This window comes from Mustelus asterias, chromosome 14 (assembly GCF_964213995.1).
Source record: "Mustelus asterias chromosome 14, sMusAst1.hap1.1, whole genome shotgun sequence".
NCBI lineage: Eukaryota > Metazoa > Chordata > Chondrichthyes > Carcharhiniformes > Triakidae > Mustelus > Mustelus asterias.
Genome location: NC_135814.1, coordinates 102,157,898 through 102,185,825, shown reverse-complemented (window position 1 = coordinate 102,185,825; position 27,928 = coordinate 102,157,898). Strand labels below are relative to the sequence as shown.

The following is a 27,928-nucleotide window of genomic DNA, read 5'->3' as shown; positions in this document are numbered from 1 at the left end:
CACTTCCTCAGTGCTGGATGGAGAGTTGCAGCTGAGATGATGCCTTCACGTGTCTGGGGTTGGATCTGAACCCACTGGGGATCTTCCCACCTGCTGATCAATGGCAGACACCAGAACTCGCTGCTTTATCTTACCAGAGCTACAAGTATGATTCATCCATTCTAACCCTTGTGTTTTTCCCTCTATCTCAGGGTCAAAAAGGTGTCCAGGGAGATCCAGGCATGAAGGTAACGATATTGGATCGCTGTTCAAAACAGAGCCACCGAGGGATAATGATTGGCCCTGGGTTCAGGGATTTACACAGTAAGAGTTTTAACAACACCAGGTTAAAGTCCAACAGGTTTATTTGGTAGCAAATGCCATTAGCTTTCGGAGCGCTGCTCCTTCATCAGATGGAGTGGAAATCTGACGAGGAGCAGTGCTCCAAAAGCTAATGGCATTTGCTACCAAATAAACCTGTTGGACTTTAACCTGGTGTTGTTAAAACTCTTACTGTATTTACCCCAGTCCAACGCCGGCATCTCCACTTCAGGGATTTAAGCATTTAACGAATGACCTGAATTTACGTAGCGCCCTTCACAGCTGCAGCACCTCTCCAAAGTGCTTGACAGCCAATCGGGTACTTTTTTGAAATGCGGTCAATGTAGGAAATGTGGCAACTGGTTTGCGGACAGCCGGATCCCACGGAGAGCAGTGTAAGCACTGGCAGTCACCTTGTTTTCCCGATATTGCTCGAAGGATTAAATACAGGTCCCGGGGGAGCGGGTGGGGGCTCCCTCTCCAAAGCGGCCCAGCTGAGAGGCTCCAGATTAACATTTCTAAAGTTAAAGTAAAAGTTTATTTATTAGTGTCACAAGTAAGCTTACATTAACATTGTTTGGGTACACTGAGGGAGAATTTAGCACGGCCAATGCACCCTAACCCACACGTCTTTCGGACTGTGGGAGGAAACCGGAGCACCCGAAGGAAACCCACGCAGACATGGGGAGAACGTGCAGACTCCACACAGACAGTGACCCAAGCTGGGAATCGAACCCGGGTCCCTGGCGCTATGAGGCAGCAGAACTAACCACTGTGCCACTGTGCCGTCCCAACCACAGGGAAACATTTTACTGTCAGTCATGGAGGAAATGGAAACTCTGCAATGGCATTGTTGCGTTGATTGCAATGCAGTCCACTGCAACACCTCACCAGCAGCAATTCCGTCCAATGCAACACCTTGCCGGCAGCACCCGTGTCTCTGAGTCGGAAGATCGAGGGTTCAAATCCCTACTCTGGAGACGTCAGCACAGAATCCAGGGCAGCACTCCAATGGTGCTGCATCCAGAGGTGCCACACTGTCGGGGGTGCTGCACTGCCAGGCGACACAGTGGCACAGCAGTTAGTGCTGCTGCCTCACAACGTCGGGGACCCAGGTTCGATTCCCGGCTTTGGTCACTGTGCGGAATCTGCACGTTCTCCCCGTGTCTGTGTGGATTTCCTCCGGGTGCTCTGGTTTCCTCCCACAGTCTGAAAGACGTGCTGGTTAGGTGGGTTGGCCATGCTAAATTGTCCCTCAGTGTACCCGAAAAGACGCCAGAGTGTGGCAACTAGGGGATTTTCACAGTAACTACATTGCAGTGTTAATGTGTTAATGTAAGACTACTCGTGACACGAATAAAATAAGCTTTAAACTTAAACTTAGAGAGTTGTAGACCGAAAGACCAATGGTTAATCCCGCTCTAACCCTCTTCTATCATTAGAGGGCGCTCCATTGCAATTTTCAGTGGCCACAATGGGATGTCGCCTCTTTGAAGGTTCTATCCAATTCTGTTTGGAAAGTTATTAAATCTGCTTTCACCCCCAACACTTGCTGTATAAATCCACTCCCCCCCCCACCCCCAAACCCGGGGCTCGGGCTCTTTTGTCATTCATGTTGGTTGTTGGCCCCAATTTGAGCACCTTTGACCCTGAGGCAATGTCAGCTGACTACCGGGATTGGAGAGGGGTGGCCGGTGTGGGGGTGGCATTCTCCGCTTGTAGCTCCACATCATGCCAGCCTGAAGCCATGCAAGAATGAAGCCCCTTGGCACTGTTTCTCTGTCGATTTTGTGAAAAGAGCAGGCAATGGCCTAGAGGTATTATCGCTCGACTATGAATCCAGAAGCCCAGTTAATGTTCTGGGGAACCCGGGTTCGAATCCCGCCACGGCAGCTGGTAGAATTTAAATTCAATAACAAAAAAAATCTGGAATTAAGAATCTACTCATGACCATGAAACCATTGTCGAAAAAACCCATCTGGTTCACTAATGTCCCTTTAGGGAAGGAAATCTGCCGTCCTTACTCAGTCTGGCCTACATGTGACTCCAGAGCCACAGCAATGCGGTTGACTCACAACTACCTTCTGAACAAGGGCAACGAGGGATGGGCAATAAATGCTGGCCAGCCAGCGACGCACATGGCCATGAATGAGTAAAACAGATTTGTTGTTGTCATCCAATTTTAGGGGCAGTGGCACAGTGGTTAGCACTGCTGCCTCACAGCACCAGGGACCCGGGTTCAATTCCTGGCTTGGGTCTCTGTTGTGCGGAGTCTGCACGTTCTCTCCGTGTCTGCGTGGGTTTCCTCCGGGTGCTCCAGTTTCCTCCCACACTCAAAAGATGTGCGGGTTAGGTGCATTGGCCATGCTAAATTGCCCCTTAGTGTCATGGGGACTAGCTAGGGTAAATGCATGGGGATAGGGCCTAGGTGGGATTGTGGTCAGTGCAGACTCGATGGGCCGAATGGTCTCCTTCTGTACTGTAGAGATTCTATGATTCATTGATTGAGGTAATGGAATTTTGTGAAGAGTTGGTTGTCTTCATCGATCAAGGTGATGGAATTCTGAATTGTGTTGTTTCTGGTCTGCTTTCAGGGTGAGCCGGGCCGTGATGGCGTCGGATTGCCAGGTCCACCTGGTCCCCCCGGACACGTCTACAGTGCGGGCAGTGTAAGTGAATCCCCCTTCTGTTACCATGGCTGGCTCACGTGGGCCAACTTGCAGTGGTTTTGACACGAGTTTTCTGTAGCTTTTGGGGGCTAAAGGGATTGAGGGATATCGGGAGGGGAAGGCGGGGTCAGGATATTGAATTCGATGATCAGCCATGTTCAAAATGAATAGCAGAGCAGGCTCGAAGGGCCGAATGGCCTCCTCCTGCTTCTAGTTTCTATGTTTCTTGATTTGATTTGATTTATTATTGTCACATGCATTAGTATACAGTAGAAAGTATTGTTTCTTGTTTGCTTTACAGACAAAGCATACCATTCATAGAGAAGGAAAGGAGAGAGTGCAGAATGTAGTGTTACAGTCTTGGCTAGGGTGTAGAGAAAGATCAATTTAGTGCGAGGTAGGCCCTTTCAAAAGTCTGATGGCAGCAGGGAAGAAACTGTTCTTGAGTTGGTCGGTACATGTCCTCAGATTTTTGTATCTTTTTCCCGACGGAAGAAGGTGGAAGAGAGAATGTCCGGGGTGCGTGGGGTCCTTAATTATGCTGGCTGCTTTTCCCAGACAGTGGCAAATGTAGACAGAGTCAATGGATGGGAGGCTGGTTTGCGTGATGGACTGGGCTTCATTCACGACCTTTTGTAGTTCCTTGCAGTTTTGGGCAGAGCAGGAGCCCAGACCAAGCTGTGATACAACCAGAAAGAATGCTTTCTATGGTGCATCTGTAAAAGTTGGTGAGAGTCGTAGCTGACATGCCAAATTTCCTTAGTCTTCTGAGAAAGTAGAGGCGTTGGTGGGCTTTCTTAACTATAGTGTCGGCATGGGGGGACCAGGACAGGTTGTTGATGATCTGGGCACCTAAAAACTTGAAGTTCTTGACCCTTTCTACTTCGTCCCCATTGATGTAGACAGGGGCATGTTCTCCAGTGCGCTTCTATGAGTTGGTTTGCAAACAGCTGAAGTTGAAATGCAAAGGATCGCAAGTCGTGCTACGGTTCTGCAAAGGTTTAGTCACAGGACATCAGGACTAGCGCCGCATCTCAGGAAGTCTGTGTTGACGTTGGAACGTTGCAATGGAGGATGACATTGGGACTGAAAGGGTTGTAGAGACGAGGATTGTAATTCCTCTAGTACAGAAGATTAGGAGGTGGTCCAGTAACAGAGGACATTTTAAAAATTCAATTCCCAATACCTCGAGGGGCCTCTCTAAATGGCCAGCTGAGGTAAATTAGCTCCCCAATAATTGGACAAAAGCAAAACACCGCAGCTGCTGGAAATCTGAAATAAAAACAGAAAATGCGAGATAAACTCAGCAGGCCGGGCAGCATCTATGGAGAGAGAGTTAACATTTCGACTCTGTGGGACTTCTGAGCTGAAGAGTTTGATTTTGATCTTGATTTGATTTGATTTATTATTGTCACATGTATTGGTATACAGTGAAAAGTATTGTTTCTTGCACGCTATACAGACAAAGCATACCGTTCATAGAGAAGGAAAGGAGAGAGTGCAGAATGTAGTGTTACAGTCATAGCTAGGGTGTAGAGAAAGATGAATTTAATGCAACGTAAGTCCATTCAAAAGTCTGATGGCAGCAGGGAAGAAGCTGTTCTTGAGTCGGTTAGTACGTGACCTCAGACTTTTGTATCTTTTTCCCGAAGGAAAAAGGTGGAAGAGAGAATGTCCAGGGTGCGTGGGGTCCTTAATTATGCTGGCTGCTTTGCCGAGGCAGTGAGAAGTGTAGACAGAGTCAATGGATGGGAGGCTGGTTTGTGTGATGGATTGGGCTACATTCACGATCTTTTGTAGTTCCTTGCAGTCTTGGGCAGAGCAGGAGCCATACCAAGCTGTGATACAACCAGAAAGAGTGGAGATGTGATGGACGATACAATTGGAGAGCGGTTTATAGTTTAAAACAGAGATGAGGAAGAATTTCTTCAGCCAGAGAGTGGTGAATCTGTGGCACTCTTTGCCGCAGAAGGCTGTGGAGGCCAGGTCATTGAGTGTCTTTAAGACAGAGATAGATAGGTTCTCGATCAATAAGGGGGTCAAGGGTTACGGGGAGAAAGCAGGAGAATGGGGATGAGAATCATATCAGCCATGATTGAATGGCCGAGCACACTCGATGGGCCGAATGGCCTAATTCGGCTCCTATATCTTGTGGTCTTATGATTGGGGCCAAATAGAAGGTCATGGAAAGGTCGGAGCTAATGAGCATTAAGGACTAAAGAAGTGTTGCTAGCGGCAAGGTCACAGAATGCGTTAATGGGAGAACAAAGGTCAGTGCTGAGTGAAAGCTGAACTGAAGAACAAGTGACAGATGGCCCAGTGGGGGTTGGGGGGGTGGGGGGTGTGCGTTGGGACAAACTAAGGGCGGGGGTCAAGATGGGGGGAACTGTTCACCGTCTAGAAGTTTCCCCCTCCAATTGGATACCTGCCACTTCTGGGTGGGCGTTTCAACACCTGAGGGAAATGGCTGGGGAGGGGAGCCGGGGAATATTGGGAGGGGCACTGTTGGGATGATGGCAGGAGTCCAGCCTGCCAGTCCAGTGGCCCAAATTCCCACGACCGCCCATCACTGGTAACTTCAGCCCTGCGTCTCTGCGAAGGGTTTATCGAGTGAGCTCGGTGACCCTCAGGTTTGTGTGCAGGGAGGGGTGGGGGAGCAAGGCAAAGGGGACGTGCAACACAAACTCGAAGAGATAGCAAGAACCCTCTTGGTGAGGGAGTGGACGAAGCTCCAATCCAGCTCTGCTCTGAGGGACTTTTTAATGTCCGGACACAAGAGGGAAAATCTTTCGCTGTATTCAAATTAAATCAGTATTTAATGATTAACTCTTATCTTTCCTCAGGCGGTTGACGGCATCACCCATGTCCCTGGTGCAGAGGTAGGCAGAATTCCTTTACCCATGAGGAGATTATACTAAATTGAAGGACTGTACACAATTAGGCTTTACACCAGGATGGTCTCACCATCGCTGGATAAATCCATAGAAAAAATATCCCCCGAATATACAAACTCCGCTTTTGGAGAGTATCTAATCATAGAACCCCGACAATGCAGGAGGAGGTCATTCAGCCCATCGAGTCTGCCCCAACCCTCTGACAGAGTGTCTTACCCAGGCCCTGTCCTATCCCATCCCCATCACCCCGCGCGTTTACCATGGCCAATCCAACTAATCTACTCATCTTTGGACACTAAAGACAATTTAGCATGGCCAATCCACCTCACCTACACATCGTTGGACACTAAAGACAATTTAGCATGGCCAATCCACCTAACCTGCCCATTTTTGGACTCTGCAGGTTAGGTGGATTGGCCACAGTAAAATTTTGTTTTTGGGATATGGGCGTCGCTGGCTAGGCCAGCATTTATTGCCCATCCCTAATTGCCCCTTGAGAAGGTGATGATGAGCCACCTTCTTGAGCCGCTCCAGTCCGTGTGGTGTAGGTACACCCACAGTGCTGTTAGGGAGAGAGTTCCAGGATTATTATTGGACATCTGTCAGTCCCTGAGGTGCAGGTACACCCACAGTGCTGTTAGGGAGAGAGTTCCAGGATTATTATTGGACATCTGTCAGTCCCTGAGGTGTAGGTACACCCACAGTGCTGTTGGGGAGGGAGTTCCAGGATTTTGACCCAGCGACTGCAAAGGAATGGCGATATATTTCCAAGTCAGGACGGTGAGTGGCTCGGAGGGGAACTTGCAGGTGGCGGTGTTCCCAGGTATCTGCTGCCCTTGTCCTTCTGGACGATAGCAGGCAGGGGTTTGGGGCTGCTGCTATTGAAGGCGGCTTGACAGCGTTTCAGCAATGTGAGTTTTTTATACTTTGCTTCGTAATGTAATCAATTTCTTTCTTTCTTTCAGGGTGCGAGGGGAGTTCCTGGTCAGGCTGGATTACCAGTAAGAAAAGACTAGGCCGTGTTTTTTGTTGAGTGTGTCTGTGCTAATTGAATGACACATTTGGACAGCAGACGTGAGCTGCTAGTCCCAAATGTGGCCGTCCTAGATCATAATGGCGGGTGAATCGATAAATCGCTGGTGTAGCAACCAGGTGTCTTCCAGCCGGGGGGTCACTCAGATGCACTTCCCTGGTACCCAGGGGTCAGTCCCAAATGGGTTGTCCTCTGGCGAGGAGCAGGCACACAGTTGCCAGTCTTACCCTGGCCACGAGTCCACCCCAGTACTCCAAACGAGGCTCTTTTGAGTGTCTGGGCATGGCAACACGGTGGCACAGTGGTTAGCACCGCTGCCTCACAGCGCCAGGGACCCTGGTTCAATTCCAGCCTTGGATCACTGTCTGTGTGGAGTCTGCATGTTCTCCCCATGTCTGCGTGGGTTTCCTCCGGGTGCTCCGGTTTCCTCCCACACTCCAAAGATGTGCAGGTTAGGTGGATTGGCCATGCTAAATTGCCCCTTAGTGTCCAAAGATGTGCAGGTTAGGTGAATTAGCAGGGTAAATACATGGAGTTATGGGGATAGGACCTTTGTGAGACGCTCTGTCAAAGAGTCAGTGCAGTCTCAATGGGCCGAATGGCCTCTTTCTGCACGGTAGGGGTTCGATGATTCGATGAGAATCAGGATGGTCGAGCAATTAAGATCCGCTCCTGTATCGGACCTTGCTCACCGGTCCTGGGAGTGGTCAGTGCTGTGTATATCAAGGCAAAATGGACCCAGTGCCCAGGACAGGTGAACTACAGCACAGGAAGCGGCCATTTGGCCCGTCATTCCTCTGATGGCTCTTCGAAAGAGTTACCCATTTTGTCCCTCTCCCCCGGCTCTTCCAAAAAAACAGCAGATTTTTCCTCATCGGGTTTTTTTATCCAAATTCCCGTTCGGAATCTGCTTCCCTCCCCCTTTCGGGCAATTGCCAATTCCAGGCCATCGCGATTCGCTGCGGGAAAATTCTTCTCACAAAGCTCTGGCTCAGTTAACTCTGCGTGCCTTTGGTTGCCAATGGAAACACTCTCTCCACTCGAATCCCCCTCATCATCGGAACACCTCTGTTAGATCTCCCCGTCACCCCTCCCTCAACAATCCCCCATCACTCCACATGACCGATCCCAGGGCACAATTTGAACAAGTTTACTAGCTTGTTATGACAAGCCACGCGGAATACGCCCGTGAAGTTGGTCTAAGGGGCTGCACAGTTCACGTCTCTGTTTGGACTGCGCTGTTGGAACATCTACACTGAGTAGGGGGCAGAATACTGGACAGAAACACGCTGAATCGAGACAGTGCCTCCTGAGTCACCACCATCGAATGACACGGTGTCCAATTCGATCGTCCTTGTTTGCCCAAGGTAGCAGATTGGTGACCTCCTTCCAGCCCACGACGGGCCGAATGGCCTCCTTCTGCACCGTAACGCAGGAGGCGAAGGGGAGATTGAGCCTGGAGTGAGTCACCCCTCCTTGGTTGCAAGGAACATGCACTCGTTGATGTAATGTGGGCAGTGCACAGTAAGATCCCACAGGCAGCAACGCGATCATAGAATCCGACAGTGCAGAAGGAAGCCATTTGGCCCATCGAGCCCACACCAACAATCCCACCCAGGCCCTAACCCATAACCCCATATATTTACCATAGCTAGTCCCCCTGACACTAAGGGGCAATTTAGCATGGCCAATCCACCTAACTTGCACATCTTTGGACACTAAGGGGCAATTTAGCATGGCCAATCAACCTAACCCGTACATCTTTGGAGTGTGGGGGGAAACCGGAGCACCCGGAGGAAACCCACGCAGACACGGGGAGAACGTGCAAACTCCACACAGACAGTGACCCAAGCCGGGAATCGAACCTGGGACCCTGGCACTGTGAGGGCAGCAATGCACTGGGCCACTGCGCTGCCCTATGGCCAGTGTTTTATTGCGATGCTGGTCGAGAGACTTACACAGGGAGTGCCCCCCCCCCTGCCACCCCCACCACCCCCCCCTCCCCCTCCCAACCCCCCCCCCCCCCGCCCGCCCCCACCACCACTTCGAGAGGTTTGATCATGAAATAAGAATAATGATCAGAGAAGCCAATCCCACTCACACTCATAGAATCACAGAGCAGAAGAGGCCCTTCGGCCCATCGAGTCTGCACCGACACCCAAGAAACACCTGAACTCCCACCTAATCCCACTTGCCAGCACTTGGCCCATAGCCCTGAATGTTATGATGTGCCAAGTACTCATCCAGGTACTTTTTAAAGGATGTGAGGCATCCCGCCTCCACCACCCTCCCAGGCAGCGCATTCCAGACCCTCACCACCCTCTGGGTAAAAATAATTTTTCTCACATCCCCCCTAAACCTCCTGCCCCATACCTTGAACCCATGTCCCCGCGTGACTGACCCTACAACTAAGAGGAATAGTTGCTCCTTCTCCACTCTGTCCCTCATAATCTTGTACACCTCGATCAGGTCGCCCCTCAGTCTTCTCTGCTCCAGAGAAAACAACCCAAGCCTATCCAAGAGCTGACGTCCAGAAGACCCTTTGTCGAAGCTTTGTCAAAGGGTCATCTGGACTCGAAACGTCAGCTCTTTTCTCTCCTTACAGATGCTGCCAGACCCGCTGAGATTTTCCAGTGGTTTCTCTTTTGGTTCCAGCGTCCGCAGTAATTTGCTTTTACCAAGCCTATCCAACCTTTCTTCATAACTTAAATGTTCCATCCCAGGCAGCATCCTGGTGAATCTCCTCTGTATCCCCTCCAGAACAATCACATCCTTCCTATAATGTGGCGACCAGAACTGCACACAGTGCTCCAGCTGTGGCTTCACCAAAGTTCTATACAACTCCAACATGTCTTCCCTGCTTTTGTAACCGATGCCTCAATTGATAAAGGCAATTGACCCATATGACTTTTTCACCACCTTATTAACATGCCCTTCCATCTTCAGAGATCTGTGGACAAACATGCCAAGGTCCCTTTGTTCCATAATGTTGTTCAATGCTTCAGTCTTGTGGTTTTAGTTATAATCTTTGGATTCTATTCTCCCACTCCCCCAGGGTCCCAGAGGACAGAAAGGTGATCAAGGATTCCAAGGTATCCCAGGAACAGCAGGTCCAAAGGTAAGGTGCTCCAACAACTGCATTTATGTAGCACCCTGGATGCAGTAGAATGTCCCAGGCTTCTTCACGGGTGGGTAATCAAACAAGGGAGATGTTACAACTCAGACAAAAACCGGGATAAAGATATTGGTTCAGTAAACTCCCGCTGGCGTTTGACTGCCAGGTATTCCCGGTATATTGGGGGTAAGGGAGAATTTTTGCGTGGTCCCGTGGCAAGTATCTCAGCGACGGGAGGCAACCTGTCATTGACCAGCGAGAGGATCTTCTGGTCCTGCCGCTGTCAATGGGAGTTCCCGTTGAATCCATCCCCCTGCCACCCCATCGCTGGGAAAACCCCTGACAGGACCAGAAGATCCCACTGGCATGAAGAGCCAAAACATCATCCCCATTATACGAGCTCTTCTCCAACAGTATACATTGTAGCTCCCTTTAAATTTGGTATTCTTGACCTGATGAGTGCAACACAAAAAGCTTCGACAAAGGATGCCTTTTTTTCCCCAGCCATATTCAAGTCCTGTATTACCAAACCACTATTTATTTTACGTCTCTGAGCTGGTATCCAAAGCAGAATGGCCAAAATCCTCAACTTAAAAACCCTTGCGGATGTTATGTTGAACTGCAGGTTTGAATGAAGTCAGAGGGAGGAATCTTCCCGTCGTGCCAGCCATGGGAATCGTAGCGAGCAGGACACGGATCTGTGCAGAGGGCTGTTGACCTCGGGCGGGATTTTCCGGTCTTGGGACGGACACGGCCGGAAAATCATGCCCAGAAAGTCAATAGAAGTTTAACAACACCAGGTGAAAGTCCAACAGGTTTATTTGGTAGCAAAAGCCACACAAGCTTTCGGAGCTCCAAGTCCCTTCTTCAGGTGAGTGGGAATTCTGTTCACAAACAGGGTATATAAAGACACAAACTCAATTTACATGAATAATGGTTGGAATGCGAATACTTACAACTAATCAAGTCTTTAAGAAACAAATAACGTGAGTGGGGAGAGCATCAAGACAGAGTATCAAGACAGAGGACCTGCAAAGTTTCACTGGCTGTCTTGTCTGGAGACGATACACATCTTTTTGGCCTGTCTTGATGCTCTCTCCACTCACGTTGTTTGTTTCTTAAAGACTTGATTAGCTGTAAGTATTCGCATTCCAACCATTATTCATGTAAATTGAGTTTGTGTCTTTATATGCCCTGTTTGTGAACAGAATTCCCACTCACCTGAAGAAGGGGCTTGGAGCTCCGAAAGCTTGTGTGGCTTTTGCTACCAAATAAACCTGTTGGACTTTAACCTGGTGTTGTTAAACTTCTTACTGTGTTTATCCCAGTCCAACGCCGGCATCTCCACATCAGAAAGTCAATATGCAGAGAGAGAGAGAGAGAGGCCATTTGGCCCATCAAGTTGATGCAGCCCCCATACTCGATCTCCCATCGGAAGAAATGGAGTCGGGGTTTTTATCTTCTCTCCCCGAGTGTTTGACGGCCGTGATTTTTCCAGGATGTTTTCATTTTAACTCTCTGCAATATCGAAAACAAAAAACCATGTTCTTCCTTTCCAGGGCGATAGGGGGGAGCCTGGACACGTCATTGGCCCTGATGGAGCCATATTGAATAACCTGCTTGCTGGACCCAAGGTAAGGCACTGGGGACCTTGAGCAAGAATGGTAGCTTCACGTGGCAATGCCAAACATCACTACTTCCTTCCTGATGAAGGAGCAGCGCTCCGAAAGCTCGTGATTCCAAATAAACCTGTTGGACTTTAACCTGGTGTTGTGAGACTTCTTACTGTGCCCACCCCAGTCCAACGCCAGCATCTCCACATCATTCCTCCCTGAGGGCATAGAACATAGAACATTACAGCGCAGTACAGGCCCTTCGGCCCTCGATGTTGCGCCGACCAGTGAAACCAATCTAAAGCCCCTCTAATCTACACTATTCCAATATCATCCATATGTTTATCCAATGACCCTTTAAATCCCCTTAATGTTGACGAGTCCACTACTGTTGCAGGCAGGGCATTCCACGCCCTTACTACTCTCTGAGTAAAGAACCTACCTCTGACGCCTGTCCTATATCTATCACCCCTCAATTTAAAGCTATGTCCCCTCGTGTTTTGAAATTCCACCACCTGCTGTGGCGGGATTCGAACGCGGGTCCCCAGAGCGTTTCCCCAGGTTTCTGGATTACTGGTCCACAGGCAATGTGGTTGACTATTAAATGCCTCAGGGATGGGTAATAAATGCTGTCCCATACAGTGAGGCCCACAAGGAACTGAAATTAAATTCCTTGCTGGTGGATCTGTCTTCCCGATGTTGCCTAAATGTTGTGCGGCAGCCATCTTCTCTCTTCTTCCACAGGATGTGGGCGTCACCGGCTAGCTCAGCATTTGTTGCCCATCCCTGATTGGTTGAAGGCAGAGTAATGGCTTCTCAGTGCTCTCCTGCCCCAGCTACAGTTTACCATGAGGCCAGCAGGCTTTCCCTCTCGTGTGGTCCTCTGGAGAGTCACACTATAAATCAGCTTCACAATTGACCTGCTCCCAGTCTAATGCTTTGTCCAATATTGTTCCTGCAGGGTGATCCTGGCATTCCGGGACCCATGGGCCCAGAGGTAAGGATACTGCCGTCGGGAATTCACGTCATTCCCCTGATTAGTGCCAGCAGGATTCAGGGACGGCACAGTGGTTAGCACTGCTGCCTCACAGCGCCAAGGACCTGAGTTCAATTCCGGCCTTGGGTCACTGTCTGTGTGGAGTCTGCACGCTCTCCCCGTGTCTGCGTGGGTTTCCTCCGAGTGCTCCGGTTTCCTCCCACAGTCCAAAGATGTGTAGGTTAGGTGGATTGGCCATGATAAATTTCCCCTTAGTGTCCAAAGATGGCAGGTTGGGGGTAAATGCATGGGGTGATGGGATAGGCTCAGGGGTGGGCCTGGGTAAGATGCTCTGTCGGAGAATCGGTACAGACTCAATGGGCCGAATGGCCACCTTCTGTATTGTAGGGATTCTATGATTCTATTCTGTGATTCCATGGACTGCCCTCCACTGGATTCACTCTGCTGCATTCTGTGAGGTTAAGTTGTCTAATGGCCTGAGATGACTTTGCCTTACCGCCGTCACTGAGCGATCGTTCATCGTCTCTGGGCCAATGGGCGCCATTCTCTGGCCCTGTGCGCTCTCGCACAAATGGGATTATCACCGGAGAATCCCGGGGGAGGGGTCATACCACGGTTAGCACCAGCGAGAACACCTTTTGGGATTCTCTCAAACCCTCCCCCTCCCGTGTCCTGACGTAATCAGGATCCCGTGAGGGTGGCAGACATATTTGAATGTTAATGGGTGGGTTTGGAGCTGGAATCTCCCGGAATTTAAGTGGTAGCCCCTTCCTTATCTCCGTGCGCCGACCACTGCCCCCTACCCCCCCTCCACGTCTAGCGTCACAGCTTGTGCTCGCCCGCCATGGTCAGGGTCGTTGCCAAAGTCAACACTCTCAGGGACACCCCCGACTGAACAGGGTCCACCACACGAGACCCCGTTTCAGACCAAACCCCGTGTCCTCCGCAGCGGCTCTGAAATTATGATTCGACCGTTCACCATCTCTGCTTCTTTTCCACAGGGAATTCCGGGATACCCCGGCCGGAAAGGCGAAATCGGGTTGCCAGGACGACCGGTGAGGATTTTTGTTTCTCCGGGGCTTTCCCACGGAATTTTGCCCGTCCCACCCGCCACGGGAAGTGTAGTGGGCGTCACACGGACCACAAAATGGACCGTTGACCTCGGGTGGGATTTTCCGAACTTGGGGCAAGCGCGGCCAGAAAATCCCACCCTTTGTCTCTTCAGGTTGACATCAGGAACGTAAATGGTCAGGTGTTGGAGGAGGGACAGGCTTTGGAAAGTGTTAAGCCCAGCGTAATGGACCCAGTGTTTGGCACAGGAAAAGGAGGAGGCCATTCAGCCCCTCAAGACTGTCCTATTATTCCATTAGCGGGGAGTGTGGAACCTAAAATGGGGCGGGGGTGGGGGGACGGGGGGAATGCAACCGGATGGAGGATGGAAGAAATTAAAGATTTGATGATGTGAGGCCAAAAGAGAATCTTTCTACAAGATGACAACTTAACCTTGTAGAAAGATCCTGAGACAGTGCCTTCCAAACCCACAACCACTTCCGTCTAGAAGGACGGAATATGTAGGGGTAGGGCCTGGGTGGGATTGTGGTCGGTGCAGACTCGATGGGCCAAATGGCCTCTTTCTGCACTGTAGGGTTTCTATGATTCTATGACTAGGGCAGCAGATACATGGGAACACCACCACCTGCAAGTTCCCCTCCAAGTGACCAAGGAGGTGGATGGGGGCAAGGCAGTGGACGTGGTATATATGGATTTTAGTAAGGCGTTTGATAAGGTTCACCATGGTAGGCTTCTGCAGAAAATGCAGATGTATGGGATTGGGGGTGATCTAGGAAATTGGATCAGGAATTGGCTAGCGGATAGGAAACAGAGGGTGGTGGTTGATAGTAAATATTCATCATGGAGTGCGGTTACAAGTGGTGTACCTCAGGGATCTGTTTTGGGGCCACTGCTGTTTGTAATATTTATTAATGATCTGGATGAGGGTATAGTTGGGTGGATTAGCAAATTTGCTGATGACACCAAAGTCGGTGGTGTGGTAGACAGTGAGGAAGGGTGTCGTAGTTTGCAGGAAGACTTAGACAGGTTGCAAAGTTGGGCCGAGAGGTGGCGGATGGAGTTTAATGCGGAGAAGTGTGAGGTAATTCACTTTGGTAGGAATAACAGATGTGTTGAGTATAGGGCTAACGGGAGGACTTTGAATAGTGTGGAGGAGCAGAGGGATCTAGGTGTATGTGTGCATAGATCCCTGAAAGTTGGGAATCAAGTAGATAAGGTTGTTAAGAAGGCATATGGTGTCTTGGCGTTTATTGGTAGGGGGATTGAATTTAGGAGTCGTAGCGTTATGTTGCAACTGTACACAACTCTGGTGCGGCCGCACTTGGAGTACTGTGTGCAGTTCTGGTCCCCACATTACAGGAAGGATGTGGAGGCTTTGGAGAGGGTGCAGAGGAGGTTTACCAGGATGTTGCCTGGTATGGAGGGGAGATCCTATGAGGAGAGGCTGAGGGATTTGGGATTGTTTTCGCTGGAAAGGCGGCGGCTAAGAGGGGATCTTATTGAAACATATAAGATGATTAGAGGTTTAGATAGGGTGGATAGTGATAGCCTTTTTCCTCTGATGGAGAAATCCAGCACGAGGGGGCATGGCTTTAAATTGAGGGGGGGTAGTTATAGAACCGATGTCAGGGGTAGGTTCTTTACCCAGAGGGTGGTGAGGGATTGGAATGCCCTGCCAGCATCAGTAGTAAATGCGCCTAGTTTGGGGGCGTTTAAGAGATCCGTAGATAGGTTCATGGACGAAAAGAAATTGGTTTAGGTTGGAGGGTCACAGTTTTTTTTTTAACTGGTCGGTGCAACATCGTGGGCCGAAGGGCCTGTTCTGCGCTGTAATGTTCTATGTTCTATGTTCTAAGCCACTCACCATCCTGACTTGGAAATATATCAGCCGTTCCTTCACTTTCGTTGGGTCAAAATCCTGGAATTCCCTCCCTAATGGCATTGTGGGTCAACCCACAGCACATGGACTGCAGCGATTCAAGAAGGCAGCTTGACACCACCTTCTCAAGGGGCAACTAGGGATGGGCAATAAATGCTGGTCTAGCCAGCGACGCCCATGTTCCACAAATGAATAAAAAAAGGAATGGGAGTGGAGCAAGTGAAGCAACAGAAGACGTGTCTAGAGGACGTGCGAATAGCAGGATGGTTAACAGCTGCCCTCCACAAGCAAACACCAGAACAACACCAAAGGGTGCAAAGGATAGGGAACAGAATGGGGGCAGAGAATGCGCTGCGACACATTGTTGGACTCAGTGCTCAGACCAGAAGGTTAGGTCCTGAATCGAGACACAGAGATGCTGTCCCTCAAGCTTGCATTGAGCTTCACCGGAACACTCCAGCAGGCCGAGGACAGAGATGTCAGCGTGAGAGGCGAGGTGGAGGATTAAGTTGAGCGGACACCAGATGGCTGGGGACCACACTTGCGGACTGGCCGTTCTTGTTCTGTTTGGGGGATACTTTCTGCCTCGTGGACTTAGTGTTCTGGGCCTGGCGATGGGGTTCAGAGACTGTGCGTGTGCCTTTGTCTGCCCGACCTCTAACCCTCCCCTTTCCCTCACATCCAGGGTCGACCCGGCATTAATGGGCTGAAAGGCGAAAAGGGAGATTCGGGAGATTTTGGGAGCAGTTTTGGCTTCCGGGTGAGTTGTGTCTTCTGCTGAAGCCGTTCGCCGTTTTACTCATTTAAAACGCAATTTTAAGCTTCACGTCTTCTCATTTTGTTTTCTCTCTCCTGTTTATCAGAGTGTCCCGGGACCCCCTGGCCCTCCTGGACCCCCCGGACCACCTGGGATACCGGTGTTTACCGATAACGTGAGTGTGTTGAGGGCCCTGGGAAGTGCATGGCAAGTAAGGTGTTGCGATAGAGGTTCAACCATTGATCGCATTGAAGGAGGAGACTCGAAGGGCCGAATGGCCTCTCCTGCTCCAATTATGTGCGGGTTAGGTTGACTGGCCATGATAAACTGACCCTTAGTGTCAGGAGGGGCTACCATTTGATTTGATTTATTATTGTCACATGTATTAGTATACAGTGAAAAGTATTGTTTCTTGCGCACTATATAGACAAAGCATACCGTTCATAAAGTACATAGGGGAGAAGGAGACAAGAGGGTGCAGGATGTAGGGTTACAGTCATAGCTAGGGTATAGAGAAAGATCAGCTTAATATAAGGTAGGTCCATTCAAAAGTCTGATGGCAGCATGGCACAGTGGTTAGCGCTGCTGCCTCACAGCGCCAGGGACCCAGGTTGAATTCCTGGCTCGGGTCACTGTCTGTGTGGAGTCTGCACATTCTCCTCGTGTCTGTGTGGGTTTCCTCCGGGTGCTCCGGTTTCCTCCCACAGTCCAAAGATGTGTGGATTAGGTTGTTTGGCCATGCTAAATTGACCCAACTGTCAGGGGGATTAGCAGGGTAAATGGGTTACGGGAATAGGGCCTGGGTGGGATTGTGGCCGGTACAGACTCGATGGGCCAAATGGCCTCTTTCTGTAGGATTCTGTGAAAGCTGTTCTTGAGTTAGTTGGTACGTGACCTCAAACTTTTGTATCTTTTTCCCAACGGAAGAAGGTGGAAGAGAGAATGTTCGGGGTGCGTGGGGTCCTTAATTAAAAGTGTAGACAGAGTCAATGGATGGGAGGCTGGTTTGAGTGATGAACTGGGGTACATTCACGACCCTTTGTAGTTTCTTGGACAGAGACAGAACTTTGTAGTTTCTTGGACAGCTGTGATACAACCAGAAAGAATGCTTTCTATGGTGCATCAGTTAAAATTGGTGAGAGTTATAGCTGACATGCCAAATTTCCTTAGTCTTCTGAGAAAGTAGAGGCGATGGTGGGCTTTCTTAACTATAGTGACGGCATTGGGGAGACCAGGACAGGTTGTTGGTGATCTGGATATCCAGAAACTTAAAGCTAGCAGGGCAAATGAGTGGAGTTACAGGGATAGGACCGGGATTGCTGTCCGTGCAGGCTCGATGGGCCGAATGGCTCCCCTCTGAAATTGGGGGGCAGTTAGGGCTGGGCAGTGAATGGTGGCCCAGCCAGCGATGCCCACATGTCGTGTAATGAATAATAAAAAAACTTAACCAAGAGGGCATTAGATGACCGTTTAACTAGGAACAATGTGCAGGGGTACGGGGAAAAGGGAGGGGAATGTCACTCAGCCATGATGCTCATTTGGAGAGCCGGTGCAGGCACGATGGGCCGAATGGCCTCCCTCTGCACCGTAACAATTCTATGATTGTGTGACTCAGAGCCCACGCTCACGGTAGGAAAATGGGAATGGAGATTTTACCCTCGGCACAAACCTTGACTCACTCTCCCGCTTTCTCTTCAGGTGTACGGGGGCGGGGCTGCTGGCTACCCTGGAGTTCCTGGATCATCAGGTAGGCGTATAATTACTTTGCCTTTGTGCTTCTCCAGTTAGTGCTGTAGTTTACCCCACGAAAGACCACACACCGCCAGGACACTTAATTCCTGACCCTTGACCTTCCATGAGGTTAAAAGCCAACTGTCTGGGCTTCTATTGGCCAACAGTGACACGGAGCCCAACTTGAAGCAAAATGGCCACATTCCTTTGTTCTAAGATGGCTGCCGAGGCAAGACACCTGCGATATTTAATTGGTTTGGTTAATCCCAGGAATCTTCAATGTAAGATTTTGTTTTGTTTGGGACCTGGACCAGAATCCCAAATTATATGAGGAAGTCAGACTAGACCCCAACCATTTTCCGATTTTGGCAGAAATGTGAGGACATGATGCTTCACTCCAGGGGTAATTCCGTTGACAAATTAGGGATCTTTTATCGTAAAAAAAGATTATTTAAGAAACACAGGTTAAGTATAACTCTAACGAATGAAACAGCTCACCTCTTAACAGTTGAACAATAGTTAAAAAATGAAAGGAAACAACTCTAATTTCTAACTTATCATTGTTTCAGTTCCAAATAAGCAACATTCTTCTTACAGACTCCAAAACTCTTTAAGTACAGTTAGCAACCATAACTATACTTGCTATAAGAAGTGTAGTTAGTCTTGAAGCTTTCAGAGAGAATTTTGTGGATTGGCCATGGTAAATTGTCCCTTAGTATCCAAAGATGTGCAGGTTAGGTGGTTTGGCCATGCTAAATTGTCCCTTAGTGTCCAAAGATGTGGAGGTTAGGGGGATTGGCCATGGTAGATTGCCCCTTAGTGTCAGGGAGACCAGCAGTATAAATGCATGGGGATACAGGAGTAGGCCCTGGGTGGGATTGTTTTCGGTGCAGGCTTGATGGGCCGAATGGCCTCCTTCTGCACAGCATGATTCTATTCTATGGTTGAATATGCCCCTTGCGAGAAAGGAAAATCCCTGAATTCTACAACTTAGACTATCAAATCCCACCACTGTGGATATTTTTTCCTCACATTTTCTTCACGTAGGTCCTAAAGGAGATCGAGGCAGCCCAGGACACCCGGGTCATCCCGGAGAGAAAGGGGACATCGGTAGCCCTGGACCTCCTGGGCCATCTGGTAAGTAGTATGCAGTGTTGTGTTGCGGGGGTGGGGAGGGGGGAGCTGGAATGGTTGGAGGTGCGGGTTGATGCTGTCCGGGAGATAGTAACAGCAGATTGGTACACTGTTTCCAAAAGAGACCACTTGGGTTTGAAGTTAAACGTCAGATTCCATCTTGGGAAAATGCTCCTTCTAAAGCATTGCTGCAATTGTACAGGGTGTTGGTGAGGCCACACCTGGAGTATTGTGTGAAGTTTTGGTGTCCTTATCTGAGGAAGGATGTCCTTGTTATAGAGGGAGTGCAGCAAAGGTTTACCAGGCTGATTCCTGGGATGGCAGGTCTGTCATATGAGGAGAGACTAAGTCGGTTATGATTCTATTCACTGGAGTTTAGAAGAGTGAGAGGGGATCTCATAGAAACTTATAAAATTCTAACAGGGTTTGACAGGGTAGATTCAGAAAGAATGTTCCCAATGGTGGGGGAGTCCAGAACTAGGGGTCATAGTTTGAGGATAAGGGGTAAATCTTTTAGGACTGAGGTGAGGAGAAATTTCTTCACCCAGAGGATGGTGAATGTGTAGAATTCACTCCCACAGGAAGTAGTTGAGGCCAAAACGTTGTGTGATTTCAGGAAGAAATGAGATATAGCTCTTGGGGTTAAAGGGATCGAGGGATATGGGGGGAATCAGGATTTTGAATTTGATAATCAGCCATGATCAAAATAAATGGCAGAGCAGGTTCGAGGGGCCAAATGGCCTCCTCCTGCTTCTAGTTTCTATGTTTCTAAGAGGAAATCAACTCTGTGCGGAGTCGATGGTTGGATGTGAAGGAGGGCAGGATCACTGTAGAGCAGTCTGAGAAGATGTGATAGCATTGGCGGGAGTACAGAGGAGGCTGCCTCCAATGGAATATTTGAGCTATAAGGAGAGACAGTGCGGAACTTAGGTTACAACAATTGTGAAATTTAAAGTTGCATCGTTGTCAAAAAAAGACTCTTGGCAAGAAATGGAAAATGCTTATTAGCCGACAAGATCTTCAGTGAGGCCAGTGCTTACGTACTCAGCATAAGCGACTAATCTAAACCTTGTGTTAGTTCCATAAACACTGCTTCCAGCTTTGGCAACAGGATGGAAATTAAGACAATCCCATCACAAAATACCGAAGTGAGAAGTCTCACAATTCCAGGTTAAAGTCCAACAGGTTTATTTGGAATCACGAGCTTTCGGAGCGCTGCTCCTTCATCAGGTGAGTGGAGAGATAGGTTTCACAGACACGGCATATATAGACAAAGACACAATTGCAAGTACAGACAGTGTGAGTTGAGAGACAGGTTAAATCACCTCTGAAGACTTGATTATCTGAAAAGACTCGCATTCCAACCATTATCTTGCAATTGTGTCTCTGTCTGTATATGCCGTGTTTGTGAACTCAACTCTCCACTCACCTGATGAAGGAGCAGCCCTCCGAAAGCTCGTGATTCCAAATAAACCTGTCGGACTTTAACCTGGTGTTGTGAGACTTCTCACTTCGGTATTTTGCGATAGGATTGTCTTATTTTCTGGTGTTGTGAGACTTCTTACTGAGCCCAGTCCAACGCCGGCATCTCCACATCAAAAATACCAAAGAGCAAGATATGGGGACATATTATGCTAATGAAGGATTAGCAGGAGACAGTTTTCTATTGGATAGGAAAGGGCAAAAAGCTCTGCTCCTATTGGTGGAAATGTATGCAAATGAAGGATGAGAAAATTGCTCGTTTATCGTTTGCTGTAATTAATTATAGCTGCTAAATAGTTTGTATGTATCAACAGAACACCCTGCACTGCGCTGCATTGTGTTCTGACTTGTGCACAAGTTATTAAAGCTTGGAACTTGAGTACTCTGGGTTTAAGTGTTGTCTGTACCCAAAGTCTACGACAACTGGGTAGGCTTAGAATGTTTCCTCCAGAGCAGAGAAGGCTGAGGGGGGACATGATTGAGGTGTGTAAGATTATAAGGAGTTTGGACAGAATGGATAGGCAGCAGCTGTTTCCCTTGGTTGAAGGGTCAATCACGAGGGGGCCTTATATTAGGGTAAGGGGCAGGAAGCTGTGAGGAGAGGTTGGAGAAACTTTAGTTATGAAGAGAGGTTGGAGAAACTTGTTCTCCCTGGAGATTGAGGGGGCGACCTGATAGAAGTCTACAAGATTATGAGAGGCATGGACAGAGTGGATAGTCAGAAGCAGGGTGGAAGAGTCAATTACTAAGGGGCATAGGTTTCAGGTGCGAGGGGCAAGGTTTAAAGGAGATGTACGAGGCAAGTTTTTTACACAGAGGGAGGTGGGTGTCTGGAACTCGCTGCCGGGGGAGGTAGTGGAAGCAGATACGATAGTGACTTTTAAGGGATATCTGGACAAATACATGAATAGGATGGGAATAGAGGGATATGGTCCCCGGAAGGGTAGGGGGTTTTAGTTCAGTTGGGCAGCATGGTCGGTGCAGGCTTGGAGGGCTGAAGGGCCTGTTCCTGTGCTGTAATTTTCTTTGTTCTTTGAAAATCAGAGGGGATTTGAGAGAAGAAATTTCACTCAGAGGGTGGTGGGAATCGGGAATGCGCTGCTGGGAAGGTAGTGGAGGCTGGAAACCTTACAACCTTTAAAAAATATTTGGATGAGCACTTGAAACATCTTAACATTCAAGGATATAAAAACAGTGGGCGCTGAAGGGTCTCGTTGGGTCTGGGGCAGCAACGGTGGAGGGATAGTGGAGCTCACGTTTCCGAGCCTGGATGACCCTTGGCCTGACTCGAAACGTTGGCTCCATTCTCTCTCCACGGATTCTGTCAGACCTGCTGAGATTTTCCAGCATTTTCTGTTGTTGTTTCAGATTCCAGCCTCCGCAGTATCTTACCTTTGTAACATTCGAGGATCTGGGACAAGTGCTGGAAAATGGGATTGGCGCGGTTTTAGTGGTAGTTATTGTCGGTGTAGACTTGATAGGCCGAAGGGCCTTTCCTGCACTGTACAACTCTGGGTAGAAGGTGGGAAGTGAGGCTGAAGGTTTTAGATTCCGTTACATGTGAGGGGCTCGCTCTGTGTAGCCAACTCCTAACAGCTTCAGTACGCAATACTGGACCCTCCTGCTGTCTTGTATTTAGCGTTACAGGCTTGGAAACATGGCAGGATGCATCTTACCCAGTATTCCCCATACCACTCCCTTCAAGGGGCAATTAGGGATGGACAATGAATGCCCACCCGGTCAGCAACGCCCACATCCTGTGAATGAATTTTTTTTAAAATCCGCAATGGCTATCACATCGCGACGAGTTCCCACAGCTTCCCACCGCAACACCCGAGATCTCCTGGGAGAATCAAAGAAAGAGGAAAATGCAGAGTCATTAAAGGGACAAAATATCACCTGCCAAACTGCCCCTCCGACCCACCTCTGATCGTCAAAACTAGTCCAGATCTCACCGATCAAATGTGGCCTGCAAACATTCTTCTGTATGATCTCAATTGCAGTTAAGGTTTTTTTTCCAATTCATTCATGGATGTCGCTGGCTAGGCCAACATTTATTGCCCATCCCTAATTGCCCCTTGAGAAGGTGGTGGTGAGCTGCCTTCTTGAATCGCTGCTGCCCATGTGGTGTAGGTACACCCACAGTGCTGTTAGGGAGGGAGTTCCAGGATTTTGACCCAGCGACTGCAAAGGAACGGCCAACATATTTCCAAGTCAGGATGGTGAGGCTTGGAGGGGGACTTGCAGGTGATGGTGTTCCCAGGTATCTGCTGCCCTTGTCCTTCTGGACATTGTGCTTCTAGCTGTGTAAATACTGCGGCGACCAGAGCAGGTCAGAGGCTGGGAATACTGCGGCGAGTAACTCACTTCCTGACCCCCTAAAGCCTGTCCACCTTCTACAAGGCACAAGTCAGGAGTGTGATGGAATACTCCCCACTTGCCTGGATGGGTGCAGCTCCAACAACACTCAAGAAGCTCGACACCATCCAGGACAAAGCAGCCCCTGGATTGGCACCACATCTACAAACATCCACTCCCTCCACCACCGACGCTCAGTAGCAGCCGCGTGTACCATCTACAAGATGCACTGAAGGAACTCATCAGCACCTTCTGAAGGGGCAATAAGGGATGGGCAATATATGTTGGCAGGTGATGGTGTTCCCATGCTGCCCTTGGCCTTCTAGCTGGGAGTGGTCGTGGGTTTGGAAGGTGCTGTCTAAGGATCTTTGGTGAGTTGCTGCAATGCATCTTGTAGATGGTCCACACGGCTGCTACTGAGCGTCGGTGGTGGAGGGAGTGAACGTTTAAGATTGTAGCAGAGGATTAAAAGGAGAGGACTCACTGGGAAGAGTTTTATATTCCCCAACACGTGATGGTCCTTGTGTAGGCATTGGGAGGTTTCAGCTCACTGAGGCTTTAGCTCTGCCGTGTCACAGTGAAGGCCTGACGGTGCTATGATTTACTCTAAACATTACCCTGGCTGTGCTGAGTCCTTGGTCCATCATTCAAGCTTTTTCTAGAAGGTTCTATGGGTTGAGTGTTGCACCTTAACCGGCACTGACAGGTCTCCCTGCTTCTCTATTCCAGGAACCATCCCATATGATCGATATGGCTTCACCTCCTCATTCAGAGTAAGTGTCGCAACCTCCTTAACTCGCGGCCTTGTTCATGAGTTTGCCCGAGGGTGCTGGAACCTCCGGCATCTAACAGCTCACCTAACCTCGCCCAAATCTCTCTTCCTACTAAGCGCTCCAGTGCGCGACATACTTTCACCTCTCTTATAGAATCCCTACAGTGCAGAAGGAGGCCGTTCGACCCATCAGGTCTACGCCGACTCTCCGACAGAGCAGCCCAACCAGGCCCTATTCCCGTAACCCCATGTGTCTACCCCACTAATCCACCTAACCTGCACATCTTTGGACACGAAGGGGCAATTAAGCATGGCCAATCCCCCTAACCTGCACATCCATTGATTCTGTCTACACTTCCTGCTGCCTCGGCAAAGCAGCCAGCATAATCAAGGACCCCACGCGCCCCGGACATTCTCTCTTCCACCTTCTTCTGTCGGGAAAAAGATACAAAAGCCCGAGGTCACGTACCAACCGATTCAAGAACAGCTTCTTCCCTGCTGCCGTCAGACTTTTGAATGGACCTACCTTGCACTAAGTTGACCTTTCTCTACACCCTAGCTATGACTGTAACACTACATTCTGCACTCCGTCCTTTCCTTCTCTATGAATGGTATGCTTTGTCTGTATAGCACGCAAGAAACAATACTTTTCACTGTGTACTAATACATGTGACAACAATAAATCAAATCAAATCAATATCTTTGGACACTAAGGGGCAATTTCTCATGGCCAATCCACCTAACCTGTGGGAGGGAACCGGAGCACCCGGAGGAAACCCACGCAGACACGGGGGTGAACGTGTAATCTCCACACAGACAGTGACCCAAGGCCGGAATTGAACCCGGGTCCCTGCGCTGTGAGGCAGCAGCGCTAACCACTGGGCCACCCACATTTCCTGAAGATTACTGACGTTTACAAAGTCAGTGACTGCAGTTATCTCTGAATGGAGTTATTGGGTTGCTAACCCCTCTAGGGTTCATCCAATCGGCTAACAGAGAGACTGCCCACTTTGCGATTGGCTGAGCCATTGGCGCAATGTGGATAGCTGAGTAACCAATGGCAACGGAGTGAGGGGGTGGTGTGTGGGGAGGGAGGGGGGGGTCATGTGACTTACCACTGGGAATAGCGCAGCCCAGAGGTGGCAACCCGAAGCGCCACCCATCCAGCATTGCCACCATCGGACACGGAGTGGTACTGCACGCTCCCTGTCAATGATGTGACTCTCGGGTTTTTAATCTTTGAAGATGTTGAGCTCTCTCCTTTCTCCCCTCCTGACAGAGTGAGAAAGGCCAGCCGGGGGACCTGGGGCAGAAAGGCGAGAAGGGGGCACCGGGGGATGGCTACGGTTCCGATATCACAGGCCCACCGGGGTCACCTGGATCCCCTGGCCGACCAGGACTTCAGGTAAGAATCTCTCGAGGTGGCAATCAAGCGCCTGAAAAATGAGGCCTTTATTGCTTTTAGCTGAACTTCTGGAATGTTCCCTACTTTCCAGGCTTCTGATTTGCCTCAGATATTTGCCCCTTTCCTCACTGTTTATTTTTTATGGGCATCACTGGCTGGCAGCATTTATTGCCCATCCCTAGTTGCTCTTGGAGGGCAGTTGAATGTCAACCACATTGCTGTGGCTCTGGAGTCACATGTAGGTCAGACCGGGTAAGGGCGGCAGATTTCCTTCCCAAAAGGGACATTAGTGAACCAGATGGGTTTTTCCGATAAGCGACAGTGTTTCCACAGTCAAGGATGTTTCCCCTTGTGGGAGAAAGTGGAACCAGGCGACACAGCTTCAAAAGAAAGGCTCTCCCATCGAACACATAGAATCCCTACAGCGCAGAAGGAGGCCATTCGGCCCATCGAGCCTGGTTGATTTTACCCAGGTTACCCAAGGTAACACACCCGCTCTTCACAATACATACTGGAGTTCTTTTCGGCCTACCTAAGAGGGCAGATGGAGCCTCAATTTAATGGCTCACCCAGCAGTGTGGCACTCCCTCGGTGGGTCAGTGTAGATTATGTTGTCATCTCTCTGGCATGGCACTTTTTGCCTCAGTGCCATTCACTGAGCCAGTGGTCACGCCTATGTATCCCTGTATGAGCCTCGCTGTGATTACCCGCACGTGTGGTGGAGTGGACGGCACAGATACTGAGTGGATAACACCCCGATTACGGGCAAACATTTGCGCTGCATCCCACTCCGCATCGTTAAATTAACTTGATCCTCTCACCCAACCAGGGTCCGAAGGGAGACAGCGTCGCCGGGCCCAGAGGATTACCCGGCAACCCAGGGCCCCCCGGTTACGGCTACCCCGGATCGCCGGGTCTCCCGGGACCTCCCGGCCCATCCGGAGCTCCAGCCTCAGGGCATCACAGAACAAGTTAGTACCCATCCTGACTTGTGTCACAGCCTTGTACTGCAGAGTGCGGGGGGGGAGGTTGGGGGGGGGGGGTCAGTGTTGGGGAGAGAGGGTTGGGAGGCTGATAGGGGAGGGTTGGGGGAGAGGGTCGGGGAGGGGGTCAGGAGAGAGGGGGGTCAGGGAGAGAGTCGGGGAGATGGAGAAGGTCGGGGGAGAGGGTTGGGGAGGGGGAGGGGGTCGGGAAAGAGGGGGGTCGGGGGAGAGGGTCGTGGTTGGGATCAGGTGAGAGAGTTGAGGTCGGGGGAGAGTGTTGGGGAAGGGAAGGGGTTGGGGAGGGGTTGGAGGAAGGGGTCGGGGAGAGGGTCTGAGTTAGGGTCAGGAGAGAGGGTTGAGGTAGGGGGAGAGTGTTGGGGGAGGGGAGGGGTCAGGGAGGGGGTTGGGGAGAGGGGGGTCGGGGGAGAGGGTTGAGGTTGGAGGAGAGGGTTGGGATCAGGGGAGAGGGTTGGGAAGGGGGAGGGGGTCAAGGGAGAGGGTCAGGGAAAGGGTCGGGTTGGGGTCAGGAGAGAGGATTGAGGTAGGGGGAGAGTGTTGGGGGAGACGGTCGGGGGAGAGGGTTGAGGTCGGAGGAGAGGGTTGGAATCGGAGGTGGGGGAGGGGTCAGGGAGAGGGAGGTCGGGGAGGGGGTCAGGGGAGGGGTGTTTGGGCAGAGGGTTGGGGAGGGGGTCGTGGAGAGGGTCGGGGAGAGGGTCAGGGTCAGGGAAGAGGGTCGGGGTTGGAGGAGAGGGTCGGGGTCGGGGGAAATTGTTGGGGATGGGGAGGAGATCGAGGGAGAGGGTGGTCGGGGGAGAGGGTCGGGGAGGGGCTGGGGGAGAAGGCTGGGTTCGGGGGAGAGGGTTGGGGTCGGGTGAGAGGGTGGGGGATGGGGAGGGGGTCGGGGGAGAGGGTCGGGGTCGGGGGAGAGTGTTATGGACAGGGTGTTGGGGTGAGGGTCAGGGTCGGGGAGAGGGTCGGGGTTGGGGGAGAGGGTCGGGGGAGAGGGTCAGGACAAAGGGTCAGGGGGAGGGTCGGGGTCGGGGGAGAGGGTCGGGGGAGAGTGTTGGGGACAGGGGTTTGGGGTGAGGGTCAGGGTCGGGGGAGAGGGTCCGGTGGGAGAAGGTTGGGGTCGGGAGAATATTTTCAGACGGGCTCAGGTTGCTTTCACTCAGTTTGTGTTGAGTAATTCACAAATGAGTTGATCGAGTGAACTGGATTGGTGACAATGGTTTGGGCAAGTCACGTCTATGGTTCATTTACTGTCATCTTCAATTAAACTTCTCTCTTCCCCTCCCCCACCCCCCCCCCGCCCCGCCCTCCACTCCCTTCTTTCTCTCTTCTCTCTCTCGCTCTCCTCACTTTCTCTCCACCCTCACTCTCTCTCCCCCTCTCTCCCCACTCACTCTCACCCCTCACTCTCTCTCCTCTCTCTCCCCTCTCTCTCCCCTCTCTCCCTCTCTCTCTCCCTCTCTCTCTCTGTCCCTCTCTCTCTCTCCCCCCCATTCTCCTCTCTTCCCCTATCTCTCTTCACTCCCTCTCTCTCTCTTCACCCCCGTCTCTCTCTTCACCCCCGTCTCTCTCTTCACCCCCGTCTCTCTCTTCACCCCCGTCTCTCTCTTCACCCCCGTCTCTCTCTTCACCCCCGTCTCTCTCTTCACCCCCGTCTCTCTCTTCACCCCCGTCTCTCTCTTCACCCCCGTCTCTCTCTCACCCCCGTCTCTCCTCTTCACCCCCG

The 27,928-nt window shown here is 50.4% G+C and overlaps 1 protein-coding gene across 1 annotated transcript in view; it reads left to right on the top strand.

The window, feature by feature from the left end:
• The window catches only part of LOC144503930 (uncharacterized), a 130,435-nt gene that overhangs the window by 89,631 nt on the left and 12,876 nt on the right, over positions 1 to 27,928 (top strand). Inside the window, 16 exon segments of the mRNA XM_078229063.1 lie at positions 192 to 227; positions 2,895 to 2,969; positions 5,813 to 5,848; positions 6,829 to 6,864; positions 9,952 to 10,014; positions 11,571 to 11,645; positions 12,586 to 12,621; positions 13,623 to 13,676; positions 16,257 to 16,331; positions 16,435 to 16,503; positions 18,027 to 18,075; positions 19,107 to 19,196; positions 23,763 to 23,806; positions 25,085 to 25,090; positions 25,093 to 25,210; positions 26,040 to 26,224. Coding sequence (XP_078085189.1) covers positions 192 to 227; positions 2,895 to 2,969; positions 5,813 to 5,848; positions 6,829 to 6,864; positions 9,952 to 10,014; positions 11,571 to 11,645; positions 12,586 to 12,621; positions 13,623 to 13,676; positions 16,257 to 16,331; positions 16,435 to 16,503; positions 18,027 to 18,075; positions 19,107 to 19,196; positions 23,763 to 23,806; positions 25,085 to 25,090; positions 25,093 to 25,210; positions 26,040 to 26,224 — 1,047 coding nt within the window.